The following is a 21,845-nucleotide window of genomic DNA, read 5'->3' on the forward strand; positions in this document are numbered from 1 at the left end:
TTACATGGGTAGGTCTCAAAATAATGTATAGTGAAGACAAGTAAGAATTAAAATGAGATGCATAGCCTAACAACACTTGGGTAGTTTTTAAAAACACTTGCAAAAAGTACTCTTTTTCCACACATAAGCAAATTAGAAAGTGTACATCAAATTCACAAATGCTCTAGAATGGTTCCCTCTAAAATGGATCATTCCCAAATCTAAATAATATGTCCCAATGTCTTAAAAATTAAACTAACAAACTTCCTGATTACTATATAGCCCTCTAGCTAGCTATTCATAGAAGTGAATACGTTGTCTTTAACTTTTCAACCTCATCCCCCACTTCCACATCAAGTTCTCTAACCCTTGTTTTCTTTGTACCTTGACCACAGAAAACTGAGTTGATTAGACTCCTTAGTACAGAGCATACTGTCATCGATGACTGTGCAAGACCTCTTCCCAAACAATATTTTCATAAAATATGCCAAACACAGAAAAATACAGAGAATAATATAACAAATGTGGGTGGACCCATCACCCATATTTAACAAGTTTTAACATGGCTGTTGTTACTCTGTATATTGTTAAAGAAAAATACGCAGTTAAACTCTTCATTTTCACCTTTCCTCATACAAGGGTAACGGCTGGTGACACCTGGCCCAATGCAAGAACAAGGTCCTCAAGGTGAAAAATGCTGAGATTCAGAGAGGAAGTGAGGGTGGGAGCCAGGTTCTGGCCTCACTAGTGCCACCAATGATAAGACCTAGCAGGGAGTGCTCACTACACGCTTGCCACTCTTCTCTTTACATATTTTAAATCTCTTAATTCTCAGTCCTATGCTGTAGTCACCATTTTATAGATAAAAAACTAATGTACCTAAAGTCACACAGCTCATAGAAGCAGAGCCCGTGTTTGAAAATAGGTGGTCTGGCTTTAGAGGTCCGTGCACTACATGTACCTTTATGTTACCCTGTCATAGGAACGTATTGGGAATAGCGAACTTCTGTTTTTCCTCTTCCTCAGTTATCTCTACCATTTAAAAAAATATAGAGCCTTCAATTTCTCATTTTAAAAAAATTCCCCTGATTGGGATCTCTGGGGGCCAATTCTGCTTGCTTAATCTTTCATTCTGCTTCTTGAACCTGCAATCAGTTTCCTCTACTTTGAACCAGATTTTTTTTTTTTTTTGGTGTTTATCCAGAAAGCTTTAAACTTGAAGTATCTTTCCACTATAAAGGTTCTATTTATTGTTTTCTCAAATGTCATGCTAAATATATTCTCCAAGTGTCTGTAATGTTTCATATCCTTCTATAAAATAGCTAACTATGAATACCTTTTGTATTTGTAGTTTCTAGAAACCTTTTGGAATAACAGCATTCTCTTAAAAGACTAATTACCCCAAAGCTGATGCCTGTGTAACGCTATCCAGCAAGCAGCTGGCTTCGTATGAAGAGAGGCTAAGAGCTCTTTTTTGTCTTGTTCATTTAAAATCATTTGCTTCTTATTTAATATCTGCAAAGAACGCAGTCACATCATAGTAGAATTTGCTGTTGTAAATTTTGGATTGTTTCCATGGGTTCCGCCTTACATCTGCATCGTGTTTAAAGCCAATGCTTCCTTTCTTTTTGTAGGCAGTTAGGGCCTTTTGCCTCATAATCCAATGTCATGCTGAATGACAGAAAATTGAAGTTGAATTTATTTAACTATACAGAAGGACTGCACAGAACAATACACTTATTTAAGAACTCCTTGCCTCAGGAACTGAAGGAGCTGTCTTGTGCAGGTGGCTTAATCTCTCTGGTGCTTATCCTAACTGTGCTCCTTTATTGAGGACAGAAACTAGGCACTCTGCTTCTAAAAACAAAACGACCCTGCTAGTCTACTAGAACCGATAATAAACCAGTAGCATGCTTACTCCTCATTCAGAACAGTAATAATAAGTTCTGTGTATTTTTAAAATAATTCTTAGTGCTTCTTTTTTAGAGAAAATGTAACCAAAAGTAAAAACAGCAACTGCAAAAAAAAAAAAAAAAAAAAAAAAACCAGCCATGAAAATATATTAACTCTTAATTATACACTGCTGGTCAGTTTACTTTATGGATTATTTATAATGAATCTTTTTTTCCCGCAATTCTCTGTGGTATCTTCTCTGTTTATATAAAGTGATTTCTTTGTTGATGTAACTTGTATTTTCTGTTTCTGTTTACTTCACATGGCAGCCTTCAGTGGTTTCTGTGTTGTGGAGTAAAACATTTATTCCCTTTCCCTATTTTGACTCAGAGTTGCTGTAAATACATAGTAAATTTTCTGAAGGAAGTGACTTCTTTACTCACTGGACACTGTGAATTAGACGAAGCTATCTATGCTTATCTTGAGCCAGGGAGAAAGGGAGATTTGGGTGGGTATGCAGAGAGAATAATACTGGAAAGTACAGTAGCTTTTTCTTTCTTGAGTGGGTCATGACTGTGTAGTTTATTTTCCTTTAAACCTAGTAAATTCTGGAACTGTGATGCACATTTATATTCAAATGTGAGCTTAAGAATACTTTCCAAAGCAGGACGCCTGGGTGGCTCAGTTGGTCAAGCCTCCGACTCTTGATTTCAGCTCAGGTCATGACCTTAGGGTGGTAACATCGAACCCCGCATTGAGTTCCACTTCAGGTTCCTTGCTCAATGGGGAGTCGGTTTGAGGTTCTCTCTTTCCCTCTCCCCCTCACCCCTGTGCTCTCTTATGCTCTCTCCTGCGCTCTCTCTCTTTTCAATGCTATAAAATAGGGATTTAAAATGCTATAAATGCTATAAAAATAGGGATTTAATTAGCTGCCATTTTTATTATCTACTATTATAATTTTGGGGTGATTGAAAATTAACTATATAAAATTCACATATCAAGTACCAATTATTTGGAATTTGTTTTCAAGATAATCAGTTCTGCCTCTTAACAATAGCTATATTTGGAAGTGATAACATGAAATTTGTTACATGGGCTCAGACCCGTGCTTCATCTAGTTTAACATTATGTTTTGACGAAGGCACCGAGGGACATTAATAAAAGGCATAATTGTTCTCTCTGAAGTTAGTCTCATAAAGTTGGTCACAATGATACCATGTTTGTCTTAATATCTTTCATTTATTATATTAATTTTTAAAACTTTCAAAAATTAAATCTAAACCCTCTTGGAGTTAGACATTCTGCTAATATACTACATATTTTATGTAAAATACTTTTCATCTATCTTAAGTATGCCCCTTTAACAAGTCTTAGATGTTAAACAGATCTGTAGCTACACTAACCATACTTTCACAGACAAATATCATATCCCCTTGTAGCTTTTATAATTTGAGAGCCATGTAGGAGAGTTAGAAAGATAAGGACTTCAGGATGAGTCTAATCTGAGTTTTAATCATGGGAGCACTTCTTACTAGCTATGTCACCTTTGATAAGTTAGCTAATTACTCAGCTTCTTAGAGTCTATATTAGTAAAAATATATATTTGTTTTTTATGGTAGTTGTGACTATAAATGAAATGATATAGGAAAAAAGCATTTTGTACAGTGCCACGGAGTGCACCATCAACAAACACTAACCACCTTCCTTCCTTATTCTTCAGAGGATGGGCTGAAATCTTTTGGCTATGCCTGTGTGAATAGAACCCCTTTGCAAGTCCATATGAACTTAATGATAAAATAATCCATCGTGCAGTATTCATAAGAGATTGCTTTATTTCAGAAGGTCACATTCAAAAATAATCTATATATATGTGATCTTTTTCCACATATAATGATATCACTTGATAACTGGGGAAAAGGTACCCCAAAATATTATCTATGAGTTAAGTCTTTATTGGCGTTTACTTTGAGGGGCCATTCTTTCAAATTGATCCCCTCAGTTGACTTAAAAACATTCTGTCAGTTTAACTGTTGGCTAATGCATTAATTCATTGTGAGATATTAGGCAAGCGGTACCTGGTGCCTCAGTTGGTTAAGCAGCTGACTCTTCATTTCTGCTAACGTCATGATCTCAAGGTCATGAGATCGAGTCCTGCTTTGGGCTCCATGCTATGCAGGGAGCCTGCTTAAGATTCTCTCTCTCTCTGCCCCTCCCCTTCTTTCAAAAAACGTATAAATAAATAAAAATAAAAAGCATATCTTGGGCACCTGGGTGGCTCAGTGGGTTAAAGCCTCTGTCTTCGGCTCAGGTCATGATCTCAGGGTCCTGGGATCGAGCCCCGTGTCGGGCTCCCTGCTCAGCAGGGAGCCTGCTTCCTCCTCTCTCTCTCTGCCTGCCTCTCTGCCTACTTGTGGTCTCTGTCTGTCAAATAAATAAATAAAAATCTTAAAGACAAAAAAAAAGAGAGGGAAAAAAAAGCATATCTTAAGATACCAGGCAAGAGAATCAGAGAGTATCTCCTTTTTTTCTCCTTATCTGAAAAATGGGGCTATTTGCACCTAGATAGAGGTTTGAGGGATAAAATTAAATAATGTATGTGTAAGTCCTGGGTAAACATGAAGATTTATACTAAATGTCTGGCAAATTCTAATTACAACATTCATTTAGAGTAAATTTGTTTTCTGATTTTTGTTTTGGTTCCTAATTTAAAAGCACTGGCTCTTCTTCATAAAACAAAGCAAAGAAGGCAGATTGACGATATATATAGAAATGTTATATATTTGTATGGATGCATAAAGATTGTAAAGTTTACTATTAAAACATGTCTGAGCAGGTGTAACATAGACTTTTATAGTTCCAGTGTATTAAATTATTTTCTCCATAGAAACCAGTTAGTCCATCTAAGTTTGTTTTCTGCCTTTCTCTCAACAAGAGTGCCAACAAGGGCTGTCATTGCAGTGGGGATTCAGATCATAGTTTCCACACACAGGCTAATGGCAGGACCTACTTCATTCAAGCTATTTGTTCTTTCTGCTTTAGTTTCAGTTCTGCATCCACACGCGTTAGACACGGCTGCTTGAATAATCTTTCTCAAACACTGCTTGAATTCCCCAGACCATGGAAGCCAATTTCCTGCTTGTATTTTCTTGGCTTCGAAAGTCATTAAAATGCCTCTTAGATGCTACCCAGAGTTAACAGATTCTTTACCGGGAGCCTCACACATGGTTTGTCTATTTCAGTTCTACAGGGAGGCCTCAGTAATCCTTCTCAGTTCCATGCCACAAGGGCCAGCTCAGGCAGTCAGATGTTTCAGAGGTGAGCCACATGATCAGAAATACATGTGTGTGTCAGCAACATAAATTTCCTTTAAAAACATTAATAAAATTTAGCCTACTCGCTATAGGCTAAATTAGCAAGATGTTGGGGGCAGAAAGAGGCCAATAAATTAGATCTGTCAAAAACCATTAATTCTGAGGGGTTTCTGGAGAGATGGGCTGCATATCTTGGCAAACCAGAGTAAACAGCTGTAGCATGCTGCAGGAACTTGAGTGGCAGTTCTCAAAGAATATGGTTTACATTCTGAAACTATCTGGACATTTTGAATGTACTAATCAGATGAATACATTGTGTCATTTCAGATTTACAAGGTCAAGTAGAGGCCCTTGGGCTAAACCTACAGAAGGCAGTGACCAAGATTGACAACTATAAAGAAAAGCTCATGTAAGATGGTAAACATTGAACAACCTGTAGATTTTAGAAAGACCTCCCCCACCCTTACCATCTGTTCTCTGTGACTCTTTTGGCAGTGATTTCATTGTGAATGTGGTCTGCTTTTCTCAGGCACTTTTCTGGCCTGTCTTGTATATTAAAGGACATGTAAATGTTTTTAAATACATGAAATAAGAATTTCACTCAATGAGAAACTTAACCTAGTCATGTATTAAAGCTTTCCCTGATTGTTCAAGTGTAACTCAATGTGAAATATTCTGAATTTTTTTCTCTTAACGTGTCTCTTTATTATCCATTCAATTACCAATTTCAAGTTCAAAAAGAGAGTATCTTTGAAGAAGTATCTTTGAGTATCTTTGAAATGCTGGGGTACTTACACTTTATATAAGTGAGAAAGAAAAATTGAAAAACAGATGACAAGAAAATGCCCTTGTAAAATATCCAGAGCAGTATTGCTTTTAGAAATGGATTTACTTCAGAAGTTTCAAAAATTACTTTTTGGTATTGGGGCACCTGGGTGGCTCAGTGGGTTAAAGCCTCTGCCTTCGGCTTGGGTCATGATCCCAGGGTCCTGGGATTGAGCTCTGCCTCGAGCTCTGCATCGGGCTCTCTGCTCAACAGGGAGCCTGCTTCCTCCTCTCTCTCTCTCTGTCTGCCTCTCTGCCTACTTGTGATCTTTCTCTGTGTCAAATAAATAGATAAAATCTTTAAAAAAATTACTTTATGGTATAAATATCATACATCTATAATTACAATACTAAAATAGAATTTATGTAATCTTTGAAAAAAAATTTTTTTTTACTTTCTGGTATGTTATCTGGTAGCTCTGGTTTTCAGTTCCTATATTTTGGAAGAATGAACCTCATCAGACATATAAATATTTAGAATGCTTAGCAACGAGATGTTGTGTTGACTGTGGACTACTCCTAAGAACAATGTGTTTAATAAAATTCTTAGCGGGGGCGCCTGGGTGGCTCAGTGGGTTAAAGCTTCTGCTTTCGGCTCAGGTCATGATCCCAGGGTCCTGGGATCGAGCCCCACATCGGGCTCTCTGCTCAGCGGGGAGCATGCTTCCCTTCCTCTCTCTCTCTGCCTGCCTCTCTGCCTACTTGTGATCTCTATCTGTCAAATAAATAAATAAAATCTTTAAGAAAAAATAAAATAAAATAAAATAAAATTCTTAGCAGCACAAGGAAGAACAAATTCCAAAAATGCCTTACCAAATTAATGTATACTTGAATTATTTGTAGCAAAATAATTTGTCTTTGAAAAACAAAAGAAATCAAATATTCAAGCTTTATAGCACTGTGGTTAATAGTACAATAAATACAATAATTCAATCATCAGTGTATAGTGGCTGAGGTTGAAGGAATGAGTGGACAGGAGGTCCTTCGATGATTCACTGGACCCAGGAAGTGATTTTCTGGAAGAGAACAAGCATGAAAGAAGCAAATGCGATTACCTCCCCCACCCCCCCCCAAAAAAAAACCCATTGTTCCCCACCCTCTAGTAACATTAGGGAGGGCTTTGGCCATATGGATGTCTCTTGTGGAGGGCAACCTAATCAAGTCATGGCTACTGCGTGACTTTGGTTTTTTAGATCTCAATAAGTGACAAAAGCACATTCCAGGAATAGAGGAGTAGGGTTGGTACCTGACTCAACTCAAAGGGAATTTGTAGACCCACCAAGACTTTAGCATATGGAGTGGAGTCCTGGCAGTTAGGAGAGATGCTAACTACAGAAATAAGCATACTGAGGAAAAGGAATAAAGCTAAGTGGTTGTGATATGAATTGATTTTACTTGATAAATTGGCACAGAATTTTCTATATATACAAGGCACATTCCCATTTAATATTAATTAACATGCTTTGTGATATTTTTCATTACTCATATATATGTATATATATTTTAAAGATTTTATTTATTTATTTGACAGAGAGAAAAAGATAGCCAGAGCAAGGGAAAAAGAGCACAAGTAGGGGGAGCAGCAGGCAGAGGGAGAGGGAGGAGTAGGCCCTGGAGCCTGACGTGGGGCTCGATGTGGGGCGCAATCCTAGGACCCTGAGATCATGACCCAAATAGAAGGCAGACACTTAACCAACTGAGCCACCCAGGTGCCCCATTATTAATTGTTTTTGACATAATTTATAATATAAATTCTGAGAAATGACAAGAGTCAGAATAGGTTGGAGTTGGAGTGAGAAATACGACATCACTAAAGTCCATCAAACAAATTAGCTGGAGGACATCACTATAAAATTGCAGGTATGCTAATGCTTTTGTTTCAGTTTATAAAACTGGTGCTTCCTGCCCTATATAAAAACTGCCGAAAATTAGGAAATGGGCAAAGTATCCATTTTTAGAAAACTGAGTTACGAAAGAACTACTAAGTCCCCTGTGATTACAAGATGGTACCACATCCAGATGGAACTGCCAGAGACAGGAAGGGCCTGTTTTTCTGGTGTCTCCTTAGAAATGAGGAAAAAATGTCCCAGAGTCCCTCTCTTTACATCTCGTTAGCTGGAACCTTTTACATACCCTCTTCTAAATGAATCACTGACAAGGGGAACAAGACTAACACAATTAGTGTAGACCAAGTAGCGTTATGATAATGGAGCTCTGATGGCCAGGAAGAAAGCTATAGTGCATGTCTAGAAGGCAACCAGTAATGCTTGCTAACATGGTAGATCATTTATGATGCTTTGAAAAGTTATGACATGAGGAAGGCCCATTGAACTTGCTGACCAAGTTTAAGACACGAGGAAAGCCAGTTGTGATAGACAGAAAAATGGTATCCAAACATTTTCATGGCTTAATCCCTGGAATCTGTGAGTATATTATTCTATATGAGAAAAGGAACTTCGCACATGTGATTAAGTATTTTGAGAGAGGGAGATTATCCTCGATTATCTGGGCAGGCCTGATGTAATTGCAGAGATACTTACAAGAGGAAATACTTACAAGTATAATTGCAGAGATACTCATAAAAGGAAAGAGGGTCAGAGTCACAAAAATAGTTGTGAAGGTGGAAGCAATGTTTGGAATGTTGTGATCTGAGGTTAGAAGAAGGGGACACAAGCCAAGGAATGCCTGTGGTCTCTAGAAGCTAGAAAAGGGAAGGAAACAGATCTTCTCCTGGAACCACCAGAAGGAACACAGCCCTTGAGATATCTTGATTTTAGGACTTCTTACCTTATAACTATAAGGTAAGTTTGTGTTGTCATAAACCACTAAGGTCGTGGTAATTTGTTATAGCAACAATAAGAAATTAACACACCCATGTGTTCAGAGCCTAGTAAGGATTTTGGATTTATAATGGAGGGCAATGGGAAACTATTAGAGGATGTTTGACATGGGAGTGAACTCATCTGATTTGTTTTAATGTGTCAGCATGGCAGCTACCTGGAGAGTGGACAGGAGTGAGAGTACAAGAGCAATCGGGGAGACCAGGTGGGAGGGCATGAGCTCATGCAAGTGAGAAGTGACTGGTTGAGTGTAAAGCTGTATTAGTGGGGAGATGGAGAGAAATATGTGTCAGTTCAATCTGACAGGATTTATTGGTGGAGTGGATATGACTGAGGAGCAAGAGGACTGGAAAGGAAAGAATAAAGGATGAGATTTGGGGACTTTCAGCATCACGGTAGACAGTTGAGAGGCGCTAGAGTAGAGTGACTATGAGCCTGGATTCTGGATCCAGACTGCTTCCCGCTCTGCTGTTTACTAGTATGTCACCTCGCGTGTGGCACTAATCTCTCTAGACTCCATTTTCTCAATGTAAGAAGGAAATAAGGGCTACCTTGTCATTATTGGGTTGGTGTCCTTGATTGAAGTGTGAAAATTATAGAAGAGATAGATATGGGGCGAGGGAAATAAAAAACTGTGCTTTTGATGGTATTCGATTTGGAATGCCTTTTGGACAGCCGGGTGGAAGTATCAAGGAGACAGTTAGAAAATGGTTATTTCATATGAAGCAGTGGAATGGTATAGAAACTTGCCTTTTAAAAATGATTTCATTTATTTATTTATTTACTTACTTACTTATTTGAGAGCAAGTGAGAAAGAGTGAGCACAAGCAGGGGAAGGGGCAGAGGGAGAAGCAGACTCCCCACTGAGCAGGGAGCCCAATGTGGGGCTCAGTCCTGGGACTCTGGGGTCATGACTTGAGCCGAAGCAGACACTTAATGGAATGAAGCACCCCAAAACTTGCCTTTCAAATCAAGAAAAACATCCAATTATTTCACCTTATTTCCTTTATTGATTAGCAGGGGCCTTCCTGAAGGTTTATTCCAAGCCCTTGAAAAGATTGACATTATTTGCTGAGAGTAAGGAAGGAATGTAGTGTTGAAAGAAATACAGGCTTTCTTTCTATTCCATCCAGTTCCCCCTCTCCCCATTCTAATGAAGATGAAGATAGCCATTGTGTCATGAAGAGTAAACCATAGAAAGAGTGGCTTAATAGGCATGGGGGTGGGAACAGACCATGGTGAGGGGAATCCTTGGGACAGTAGGCTTTCTAGATTAATTGTCCATATAGTTAGCAAAATAACCAATAAAAGAAGTTCTACTGTCCCTGCCTCTAGATTAGAAAAGTTGTATGTGAGTCTGAACATGGAGTGAATGTCGTGGTGGGTATGCTGTACCTCAGAGGATTTTTCAGAGTTTTTATTTTTGTTCCAATTAGTTAATTTGCAGTGTTATATTAGTTTCACATGTACGATACAATGATTCAACAATTCAATATATCACCTTGGGCTCAAAGCCCTTTTTTTTTTTTTTTAGAGAGAGAGAGAGAGAACATTCAAGTGGGGTGGGGGTGAGGGGCAGAGGGAGAGGGAGAGAGAATCTTAAGCACACTCAATGCAGAGCCTGACACAGAGCTCAAGCTCACAACCCTGAGATTATGACCCCAGCCAAAAATCAAGATTCGGATGCTTAAACAACTAAGCCATTTAGGTGTCCCTGAAAGCATTTTTTTACGTTAAAAAAAATTTTTTTTTATTTCAAAGCAAATAAATAAAACTTGGAAAATACGGGAATATGTAAAAAAGAATATCCTAGTTGTATTTTGATAAAGCCTTCTAGTCCTTCTTCTAAGAACTTTTTCTTAAAGTCTTCTTTTTCTAAGTAATGTCTATTTTTAGCATATTTTCACTTAGATAATGTATCATTTTCAGTTAGTGATAAATATATGACATGTTCTAAAAAATGACATTTTTCATGTCATTACATGATACATCTATAGATAACTATTAAATGGCTATACAGTATTTCATGTGTAGTGAATCATAACTACTTACTAAGCTTTTGTTTTTGTAGAATTTCTAAATTTTTCACTTTTATAAGTAAAGTACTTTGAAATTCATATAGATAAATCTCACACACAAGTATTTCCTTTGGATAGTTTTTGCTAGAATCAAACTTAAATAATTTTAATGCTTTTAATACATAATGACTTATTGCCTTCCAATAAGATTATACTGATTTATAATCTCAGCATTGTTTGTAAATACCCATTTCTCCACTTCCTAGCTAATGGTATAATAACTAAAAAAAAAAAAAAGAAAATAAAAACTAGTTTGATGGATGAAACACTGTACTCCTGCATATTTGACTCTGAATTCTTTCTTTTGTGACTCACCTGAACATAATCTTTGCCCAGTTTTCTAATGGTATGTGAAACTCTTCCTTATTCCTTCTTTTCTAATATTTTATTCAGAAATAACTTAAAACTTTAAAAAAGTTGTAAACATAATAATACTACAAAGAACACCCAAATAACCTTTGCCCAGATTAACATTTTAACCCATTGCTTTCTTCCTCATCCTTTCCCTGGCCTCCTCCTTTCTCTCTCTCTCTCTCTCTCTCTCTCTCTCCACACACACACACACACACACACACACACACACACACACACATTTTTCTTTCCTGAATCGTTTGAGGGTAAGTTACATACAACATGACCCTTTACCTCTAAGTACTTTAGCTTGCCTTTCCTCAGGATGGTGATACTTTAATACAGAAGCACTCACTGCATGGAGCCCTGGGTGTTACACACAAACAATGAATCATGGGACACTCCATCAAAAACTAATGATGTACTCTTTGGTGACTAACATAACATAATAAAAAGCACAGTAATCTGTGTCATAAATTTATATAAAGTCCTTTAATCTGCCATCCATATTCTAATTTTGTTAGTTGGCCTTTCTAGCATTTTCTCCTCTAGTATAGGACCAGTAGAGTCAGCCTGTTTGGCATGTCTTTTTAGCCTCCTAATTTTGGAATATTTCCAGTTTCTCTTTTTTTATGACATTGACGTTTTTTGAAAAATGCAGAACCCCTCAAAAATTTTTAAATAAAAATTTTCATTTTATATTGGTCTGATGTTTCCTTTTGATTGGATTAGGGGCATGTACTCTTAACCAGAAAACCATGTAAGTGAGGATGTGTCCTTCTCAGGGTATGACTACCTGCCTGCCTTCACTAGGTTATGTTAATTTTGATCACCTGAAGGTATTGCTCAATTTTTTCACTCCCTTATTCCTGGGTTTGTTGTTGTTGTTCCTTTTCAACTAGTAAGCAGTCTATAAGAGACACTTTAAATACACTTTAAAGGCTCTCCTCCTCATCAAAATTTCTCTCTCAATATAGCATCCATTAATTATTTTTACCTTATCTAAACTCTAATACAGTGGTTGCTAAATGATGATTTTTCTGACTCCAGCCCTCCCTCCCCATTTATTAGCCCTCAGCATCCTACTTTAAGCAAGAGCCTCCACTTCTCCCCATTATTTATTTATTTATTATTGGTGTGAACCTATGAACTCTTATTTTTTCAATGGTTTATAATTGATTACTGTATTGAATTGCTTTGATACATAAATTATCTAGGCTTAGCCAGTAGAAGTCCCTTCAAGCTGCCTTCTGTGACATTGGAATGTGGTTTCCTCATCTTTTATAAGTACTTCTTCACCTTCTGACATAACAAGGTATCTCGGATATACTTACTCTGCCTTAGTCTTGGAATCAGCCATTTCTGAGTACTCTTGGTTCCTTTGAATAGGAGTGGTGTTAGAGACCAAGATCTAGACTTTGAGTAGGCTCGTGTGCTGCTTGATTCTGTTGATGGTTTCACGGGCTTGTATATATGTCAGACATATCAAAATATATGTACTTCATTGTGTGTCAACATGATACCTTCATCGATTTTACAAAAAGCAGATAATGAAAATAACATGTTTTAAAAAGACATTTTTTTGAGAAGAAAAAGTTAAGCTAAAATGTAGTGTTCAAAGATAAAACTTGAGTAATAAAATGCTAAGGAAAATCAAAGTTATTACTATGAAATTCATGAAAATGGTTGTTGGCTGTGACTGGGACCAGGGATATGAAGCTTCTAGGGTAGCTGGTCAGGTTTTATGTTTTTACCTGGGTGGTAGTTATAAGAGTTTTCTCCTTATAATAATTCATTATATAATTGTTTTATGCAATTTTCCTATAGCTTATAATTTTATCATATTTTACAATAAAATTGTTTTAAAAAATAAATGAATGTTGTACATATTCATTATGCAAATAAATAATTACTTATTAGAAATTAATGTCATTCTACAAGTAGGGCAAATTCATTGGCAATCTAACATATAGTTCATTGTAAGGTTTATAAGCTATTTTAAGGTACTTTCAGATAATGACTTATTAATAAATAGCCTATATAAACTTAAACTGGAATATTACTCTTTCTTAATACATTAACTTTTTGAGTTTTGTTACGAAACCCAATTACATAAAATCAAGACATAAGTTTATTTCAGTTTTAGAATTTCCATTTGGTTCATTTTAATGGTTTATTTTTCTGCTGAGATTTATCATCTTTTCACTAATTTGAGTGGATTTTTTTTTATGTCTTTGAGCAGAGTTATAACTGCTCTTTGAAAAATCCTTGTCTGCAAATTTCAGTATTTGGGTCATCTCAGAGGCAGTCCCTATTAACTGTCTTTTCTGTGAAGAATAGGTCATGCTTTTCTGTTCTTGCTTGTGTTGAGTAATTTTTATTATATTCTGGGCACTGTAAATGTTATATTATAGAAATTCTGGATTCTATTATATTTCTCCAAATACTCCAAATACTCCAAATACTATTGTTGGTGGGGGTGAGGGTGTTGCTGCTTTAAGCAGATAGTTTGGTTGGCCTCAGACTGTAAACTCTGTCTTTACCACAACAGCTCAGATCTCTGTTTAATTGTTTTATCTTTATCCTAATTGGAGTCTGCCCTGTGCATGAAGAGTTCAGAGCCCAGCCAGATGTGTGTGTAGGGTCTATATGCAGTATTGGGACTTCCTGTGTTTGACTCTCCTATTTTGAGTCACTCTTCACTTTTCAGCACTGTGGTTGACCCGAACACTGTGCTCTAATTCTTTAGACCAGACTATGTTTTCTATTAGAATGTTAGTTCCCCTACATGATGCAGACTGGACTCTCATGTTTGAAATCATTACCCCCCCACACACACACACACACAAACCCTGACCCGATGCTATCACCTCATTCCAAGTGTCAGCTTCCCTCTAGAATCTTCTTGTTTTTGTTCACTTTCCAATGCCTTCGAATAGGGGTTTTTCTTTTTTTAATGTTCTTCAAAGTTTAGACTTTTTATTTGTACGCAGATGAGTCTGACAGGGGCCTACTTAGCCATTATAGAAGTGACCTGAATGTTTATTTTTTTAAAGAAATAATAATATAAAGATGCTAAGAAATTTCTCCTAAAAATGAATAAAATGATATAGAAAAACACATTGTTGGACTAACAGATTGGGTGATTTTTTGGCAGAGAAAAACCCCTCGACTTTATATATCTAATCTCAAGGAAGTACGCATAGAATATAAAGAAAAGAAAAGTAATAAAGGAAAAACATGTTTTTAAAAGAGGAAAACATTTATACTTGAACTATTTTGAAATAAAATATTTGAACCTTTTATATTATTTTAGGAATAAATCTAATGAAGCTGCTGACTGTCAAAGAGAACTTAGAAAACTGAAGTTTGAATCCATTATTTCTGAATCACGGTATACATTGCAAATTTTTAAATTAATATTTTTAGTCATTGAATTTGAAACCATACTTTAAGTAGCATTTTATTTGAGATATATTTAACTTTTCTTACTATCTTATTTATACATGTACCTAACTCATGTTTGTAATATCTTGAAGTTGCTCATTGATTTTGCTTCTCCCTAGATGGGGAAGTTTTAATATCACAGAACTATCCATTTTCTTAGTATTTTTAAAATTTTTCTTTTAAGTTAAAATTACAGTCTTTGATTTCAAATGAGATTTTCACATATCTTTGATAAACATAAAAATGTAGTGTCTAATGTGTATTGGTGAGCTTTTTTTTAAATCCTGTTCCATTTTAGGCATACCAGATTGCTTAAAGAGAAAGAGGATTCTTTAATGGCTTGTCAACAAATATATAAAACTTTACAGGAAGAACTGACTGCAAAAGAAAGACAAGAAGAAGACATGAAAAAAAGAATTAACCTTGCAGAAAATGAACTACAGATAACCAAAACTCTTCTGACTCAGACAAAGGAAGAGGTTGTAACACTGAAAAATGAAAGGTACAGTCCACAACAATTTCTTCCCAAAATATCTTATTTAACTCAGTGTTCCATATATATTTGAAATATCAAGGTCTTATGTATATTAATGATAGTGAAATCATGGCATTTAGGACTTATTTCACAGGAAAGCTCATCACATCCCACCACCTCATTTGATGATGATTAAACTGAAAGGGTTGAATGAGATGCTCAAAGTCACATAGTTAGTGAAAGTAGAGATGGAATCCACATTACATTTGGTGTTAGATTTTTATTGAAAAGTATCAAAAAGTCCATGTGTGATCTTATACTACTGAATTTCACCTAGGCCAATAATTGGTGGATTCTATCATTTTCCAACAGAAAAATATCTTTTTGTATCACATTTTCCTTTCATTAGCTCCTACTTTTCTTCTCTGTTACTTATCAACACCTCTTCTTGAGGGCTCTCCACAGATACCTCTGACATTCAGGTAGTAACGGGAAACTAAAAAGCATGTTCATTTAACCTTCCTAGATATTGTTGCTCAGTTAATTTGTCTTTAAATTAACCTTATTTGTACTTAATATCTCAACCCTGCTTTCTTTCTTTTTGTTTTCATTTGCCTGGTATGTCTTTATTCATTCTTTTCAAGTTCTTTAGTTTTAAATGCATATCTGATATATACCACACATGTTGGGCTTTTATTTTATTAGTTTTTGTCAAATCTGGGAGTCTTTAAGGGAGATATTATCCCATTTACATTTATTGATATAACTGTTATATTCCAGAAGAACACAAGTCCCATAAGGGCAAGAATTTTTGTCATATTACTCTCTGTGTACAGAATCCAAAATTGGCTATTTGTTTTTCATTTTTCCTAGAATTTTTTTAGTTTATTTTTTATTTTGTTAATTTCATTTTATAAGTATTAGACCATTTTCTAACTTAGAAGATTTATAAACTTTTTTTCATTCTTTACAAAGGCAGCTATAGAATTAAGTTGTCTTAGAACATTCTTATCAACTTTTTGCCCTGGGTTACATCTGTCTCTAACTCCAAGCTAGAAGGAGTTCTGTCCACTTCATAGGGGAACAAGTCTTATCTCTGGTCCATCCTGGGATAAGATGAACAACTGCAATGCTAATTGCCACCCACCATTTCTTCCTGACTCAGCAATACCAACAACCTGCATCTTGCAAAGATGGTATACCTTATAGTTATAGGACTCTTCACCACCTCTGCCCTTTCACAATTACATAGTCACTCAGCCCATAACATATTAGAAACAGCAATTCCATAAGCAGGATATTTGCAAGGTCCAAGCTTACTAATAACAAGAAGAAATGGCAACTGAAAGATTGGTCCTGCATAAGAAGGAAAAAAAAACCTAAATCCGAACAAAAACATGAAAAGCATTGCAATTTGACCCAATATGCAATAGAGACAGGCCAACACACATCAGTAACTTAGAATGTTCCTGTATTTATTAACATGGGTTAATAACTGGTGGCCATCATAATGACCCTGAATGAGAAAAATAAAAATCAGCTTTATACTTTACATAAAAAGTACAGAATCATATGTCCTAGGACACCACGAAATAAATAATTTTTTTAAAATCTTCTGCTTATAACTTTGGTTATCTGAGTAATTTTCTTATATTCCTATATTACCTATCATACCCCATTTCAAATGATGTCAGATTAGTTATATTTACTTGTTTATCAGAATGAATGCCATCTTCTTTACAGTGGTCATTGAAAAGAGCCTGTCTTTGCTCAAACATTTCTGGAACTCTTTTCTGAGGATTGACTGAAGAGCATATGTTTTAGAATATTCTCTGTATGATAAATCTTTGCCCTTTAGGAATGAATTTGATTTTAAAAACCATCTCAGAAAGCAAGTCCAGTGAATATGGTAGGAACTCAATCTGGGAAATACCATGTGGGATAAAAAATGAATTGTTTTTTTCTCTATGGTTAGTAAACTATCTCTTGCTGCAATTTGAAAAAAGACAGTCTTATGAGTGTTTTGAGGATTGATGGCATCATTAGAATAAATATAGAACTTTCTTGGAGGATTGCTTTGAAATACACACTCATCTAGATGATTATGTTTTGCCACATTTTAGTATGGTTCTAATCTTACCCTCATTGTAAGTATTGAATGAGAAAGATAATTCTTTAAGTTTTCAGAAAATAGAGACATCACTGAGCTACCACCTTCTCTTCCCCCTCTTTTTTTCTTTCATATACTTGCCCTGTTTTCTTCTTTGCTCTTTACACTTTAGTCTATCCAAAAGTAGGCATGATATTATCTAGTCATTTGGTGACACTAAGTTTACTGTCTGTCACATAACAAATAAAAATGTGCTTATGTATCATACTGTCATAGGATTATTCCTAGACATAACCTATTGTCCTTTTTCTTTGTCCTAGGCCACCTTCAAATTTTGTCTGCCTTGTCCTCTGTTGTACCCTCAAAGTCTAGCATGTATTCACTCAAAAAATATTTGTTGAGGGAATGAATGACTTGCTTTGGGTAATTTAGTCAGTCAACAATTATTTGTTGAGCATTCACTATATGCCAGGTACTATGCACCCTGAGGATATAATAGTGAATCTGAAACATCCCTGTCCTCAGGAAGCTTACATTCTAATGAGACACAGTTAAAAAAAAGTGAGTAGTAATTACAATAATTATAGATTGTGATAATGGATATAAAATAAGTAGAAGGGTATAGTAGCAGTGACTGATAGAAAGGGGACCTGATTTGGAAAGAGCAGTCATAAAAGTGACTTCCAAGATGATATATAAAGGAAGACAAGTCAAAGTAACCAGGCCAAAAGTCAGGAAGAGCTTTACAACCGAAGAGCAAGCTTGGTGAGCTCTCAGAAATGGCAGCATGACTATAGGCCTAACAAGTGTGAGTGAGAGAAGTGAGGACCAAAGCATGCAGGGTCTCCCAGGCCTTTGAGAGTTGGGTATTAGATACAGTGCAATGAAAAGAAATTGAAGGGATTTTAGCAGAGGAGTGACACTGTGGCAAGATCATTCTGATGCTGAGTGGAGAAGGTGTGGTGATAGTGGGAACAACTCAGGTCATTTACTGTTTTGATACTAATGAAAGGACTTCATATGTGGTTAAGCCTAATAGACAGGAGAAAAATGAAAATCTTCAGCTCCCACCTCTTGCCAGTTTGTGCTAGGTTATTTAAATGTCTGGACCAAGTGGATAGTGGCAAAATAGCCAGAGTTCATTCCATTTTGAACCAAAAGGGATATATGAAAGCCAAGTTGGGTGCCTGGATGGCTTAGGTGGTTAAACATTCAACTCTTGATTTAACTCAGGTCATGACCTCAGGGTCATGATCTTGGGGTCCTGGGATGGAGCCTCGCATTGCATCAGGCTCTGTGCTCAGCAAGGAGTAGTCTTCTCTCCTTCTTCCTCTGCCCCCTCACCACATACTCTCTGTCTCAAATAAATAAATCTTTAAAAATCTTAAAAAAAAAAAAAAAAGAAAGAAAGAAAGAAAAGAAAGCCAAGTTAAAAAGATATCTTGGGTGCCCCTGGGTGGCTCAGTGAGTTAAAGCCTCTGCCTTTGGCTCAGGTCATGATCCCAGGGTCCTGGGATCGAGCCCCGCATCGGGCTCTCTGCTTGGCAAGGAGCCTGCTTCCCCTTCTTTCTCTGCCTGCCTCTCTGCCTACTTGTGATCTCTGTCTGTGAAATAAATAGATAAAATCTTTAAAAAAAAAAGATATCTTGAAGAATAATGACCTTTTGGAAGCTTTTGACACTTCTGTCCAAACTTACCTTGAAATTTTTGTTGACAAGCCAATCAGAGAATCCTCTTTTTAAGCAATCTGGTATGCCTAAAATAGAACAAGATAAAAAAAATTTTTAAACCATCAGTATACTTTAGGCACTATATTTTTATGTTTATCAAAGATATATGAAAATCTCATTTGAAACTAAAGACTATAATTTTAACTTTAAAGAAAAATTTTAAAAATACTAAGAAAATGGATAGTTCTGTGATACTAAAACTTCCCCATCTAGGGAGTAGCAAAATCAATGAACAACTTCAAAATATTATAAACATGAATTAGGCATTATACATGCAAATAATACAAGTCTTCCTTTGACTGTGGGGGCAATCTGTTTACCTGCCCCCTTTCTGTCTCTGTTTGGTTCTTTTCCATCCCTCCTGACTGCGGACATTCCTTAGGTTCATGCATGCTCTTGGCTTTCCTTTCTCCGCTTTCTTCCCTTTAACAGTAAACTGTCTCTCAACTGAGCAAGTTTCCCTGTAAAGCTTTGCTTTGAAGTGCCAAAGGGACCTCTAAATTAGAGGTGTCCCTAAAGCAGTTGGAGATGTGAAAAGTCCCTCCAAAGAAGAAGTGATAGAGATACTGTTAACATTCACAGAGATTCTTGTTTAGTAGCACAGGGTGGTGCCTGGAATTCTGCCAAAAGACCATCATGGAAAGACTTGCAACCCACCAGGCTGCCAGATGTGCTCTCCAAAGGCCAAAACCCAAGTTGCTCTGGGTGACGGCATGTGCTTCCGTAAGCTCGGGCAGACTCATGTACACATCGCTCTTCCCTCAGCAATCCTGGTATAGAACCCAAAGTTTCCCTGGGACCAGTATGAGAAAGGTGCAATTCAGATGCAGTGTAGATTCAGAAGAGGAGAAAAGGAAGACGTCAAAAGCCAAAACTGACCAAAACTGACCCCAAGGAAAAAAGGGGTAGAATTGAATTTGGGGCAGGAAGGGAAATGGTAACTAGGAAATAGTTGAAGTATTAGGACAAATCTACTCTATTATGCATTGCTTTCTTCCCCACACTCAGGAAGCTCTATTAGGAAATGAGGATCCCCTGGAAGGAGGGAAAGTAGGTCCTTTGAGATCACGGATGCTGGGGGTCAAGGTCTGGCCAGCTTGGTCACAGACACACTGAGGTTGGAGAGAGACGTCTCCTTGGTGGAACAGGAAGGAGGCACAGTGGATGGCGCCAGAGAAAAGGGCAGCTGTTTTCTCAATTCTATACAAAGAGCTTTCTGCTCTTTTGCTTCTGGACTGTGAGGTCTCATCAGCCAGAGCTAGAACTCTGCTCAGACTGTGCATTTGTGACAGTGCTTCAGGCCTACGGTGGATTAAACAGGCCTAATTCCATTTTTGTAGAAAATTATTTCTATGGTAAAATGTGTTTGGAATTCCCTATAACTAACTTACAAATAACGTTTTATAAGGACATATGTGTTTAAGCTTGGAAACTGCCCACACATAACACTTAAGAGAAATTTATGCACTAACATGTGGGCTACAACCAGAGTGCCGAAACCCGCAGCTGTCTGTGACAGCTCTCGTACTCTGCATTCCCAAGAGCTGTATTAGCACCATCTTGGTAAATTCCAAGAACTATAGGAAAATACTTATTTGACTGACTTGCCAATAGCAGGATGGGATTAGTGAAGAGCATTTGTTGGAAGAAAAGCTTAGTTGTAACCGAAGTTAGGTGCAAGTTGCTTAGGTGTGATTTCTTCTGTGAAATAAATAATATACGTCTGTATCTCTTTATCTGCCTAACTCTATTTTTTTTTTTTTAAGATTTATTTACTTATGTATTTGAGAGAGAGAGAGCATGCAGGAGCATGAAAGCACAAGAGGGCGCACAAGCTGGGAAGAGGCAGAGGGAGGTCTGAGACGCAGATCCCCCCAACCCCCCACCCCATGAGTGAGGAGCCCAATGCAGGGCTAACCAACTGAGCCACCCGGGGGGCCCCTCTTTATCTGTTTTAAATGAAGTTTACTTAAGTACTCCCTATCCCTCCAGAAGGGTATCTTTTAGACTGTAATGAAGGGTTTTACTCTCCCTGCCCCACACATGTAACCTTAACTTCTTTCCAATTCCCAGATCCTCTCCTCTCACTCTTTGTCTTTGGTTTTTGTTTGTTTGTTCCTATTTAGTGAAAAGCTACAAACCCTCACCCCAGAGGAATATATACAAAATCTAGCAATTTTTTCTCAGGAGCATCTATATGTGATACGACCCCATAATTAAATGTGTTCTTCCTCATGCTCTCTCTCCCATCTCCCTTTCCCCCAGCCCCACCTCCCTCTTTCTCCCTCTCAAACTCTCTCACACACAATCCACAGGTATCACAATTGTGGGGAGCCCTCTAAAGGCTTCTGGGATCATGTCCTGAGTGAGAGGCATCCTTATGTGGCACTCAGTGGAAGGAGTAAGGGATCTGCAAACCAGTCAAGACTCTGCTATCCTCGCCACATGCCACAGGGGAAGGAGCTCAGTGTTCTTGCATAAGTATGCCATTCCCTTCTCCCCTTACCACGCCTTCTGTCTTACCAACCCAGAGGGCAAGTTATTTCCAAATTTGCCCAAAGGCATGGTTAGCAGATCTGGGAACTTTCACCTGTGAAGCAGGTCATTTTTCCACATTTTCTACATAAGGAAAGAGTTTAAGCAAAGCTAAGTCTCTCACTCAGGGTCATATAATTGGCAAAGATAGTAATCAAGCTCTGCTGTGTCTAACCTCATTACCCATGTTCCCTCCACTACAGTTCACATAGTTCCCTCAGCATCTGTCTTGAAAGGCTGTTTTGTCAGCTTCTCTCTGTGTGACTTCTTT

General features: G+C 37.1%; 1 protein-coding gene across 5 annotated transcripts in view; it reads left to right on the top strand.

The window, feature by feature from the left end:
* The window catches only part of LEKR1 (leucine, glutamate and lysine rich 1), a 184,839-nt gene that overhangs the window by 118,264 nt on the left and 44,730 nt on the right, over positions 1 to 21,845 (top strand). For all 5 annotated transcript variants that reach the window (XM_032852585.1, XM_032852586.1, XM_032852582.1 and 2 more), the window contains 3 exons: positions 5,511 to 5,592; positions 14,594 to 14,671; positions 15,023 to 15,226. In XM_032852585.1, the coding sequence (XP_032708476.1) occupies positions 5,511 to 5,592; positions 14,594 to 14,671; positions 15,023 to 15,226 (364 nt within the window). The remainder of the gene's footprint in view (positions 1 to 5,510; positions 5,593 to 14,593; positions 14,672 to 15,022; positions 15,227 to 21,845) is intronic.

Source organism: Lontra canadensis, unplaced genomic scaffold, assembly GCF_010015895.1.
Source record: "Lontra canadensis isolate GAN:19392208 unplaced genomic scaffold, GSC_riverotter_1.0 scaffold6, whole genome shotgun sequence".
NCBI classification, from domain to species: Eukaryota; Metazoa; Chordata; class Mammalia; order Carnivora; family Mustelidae; genus Lontra; species Lontra canadensis.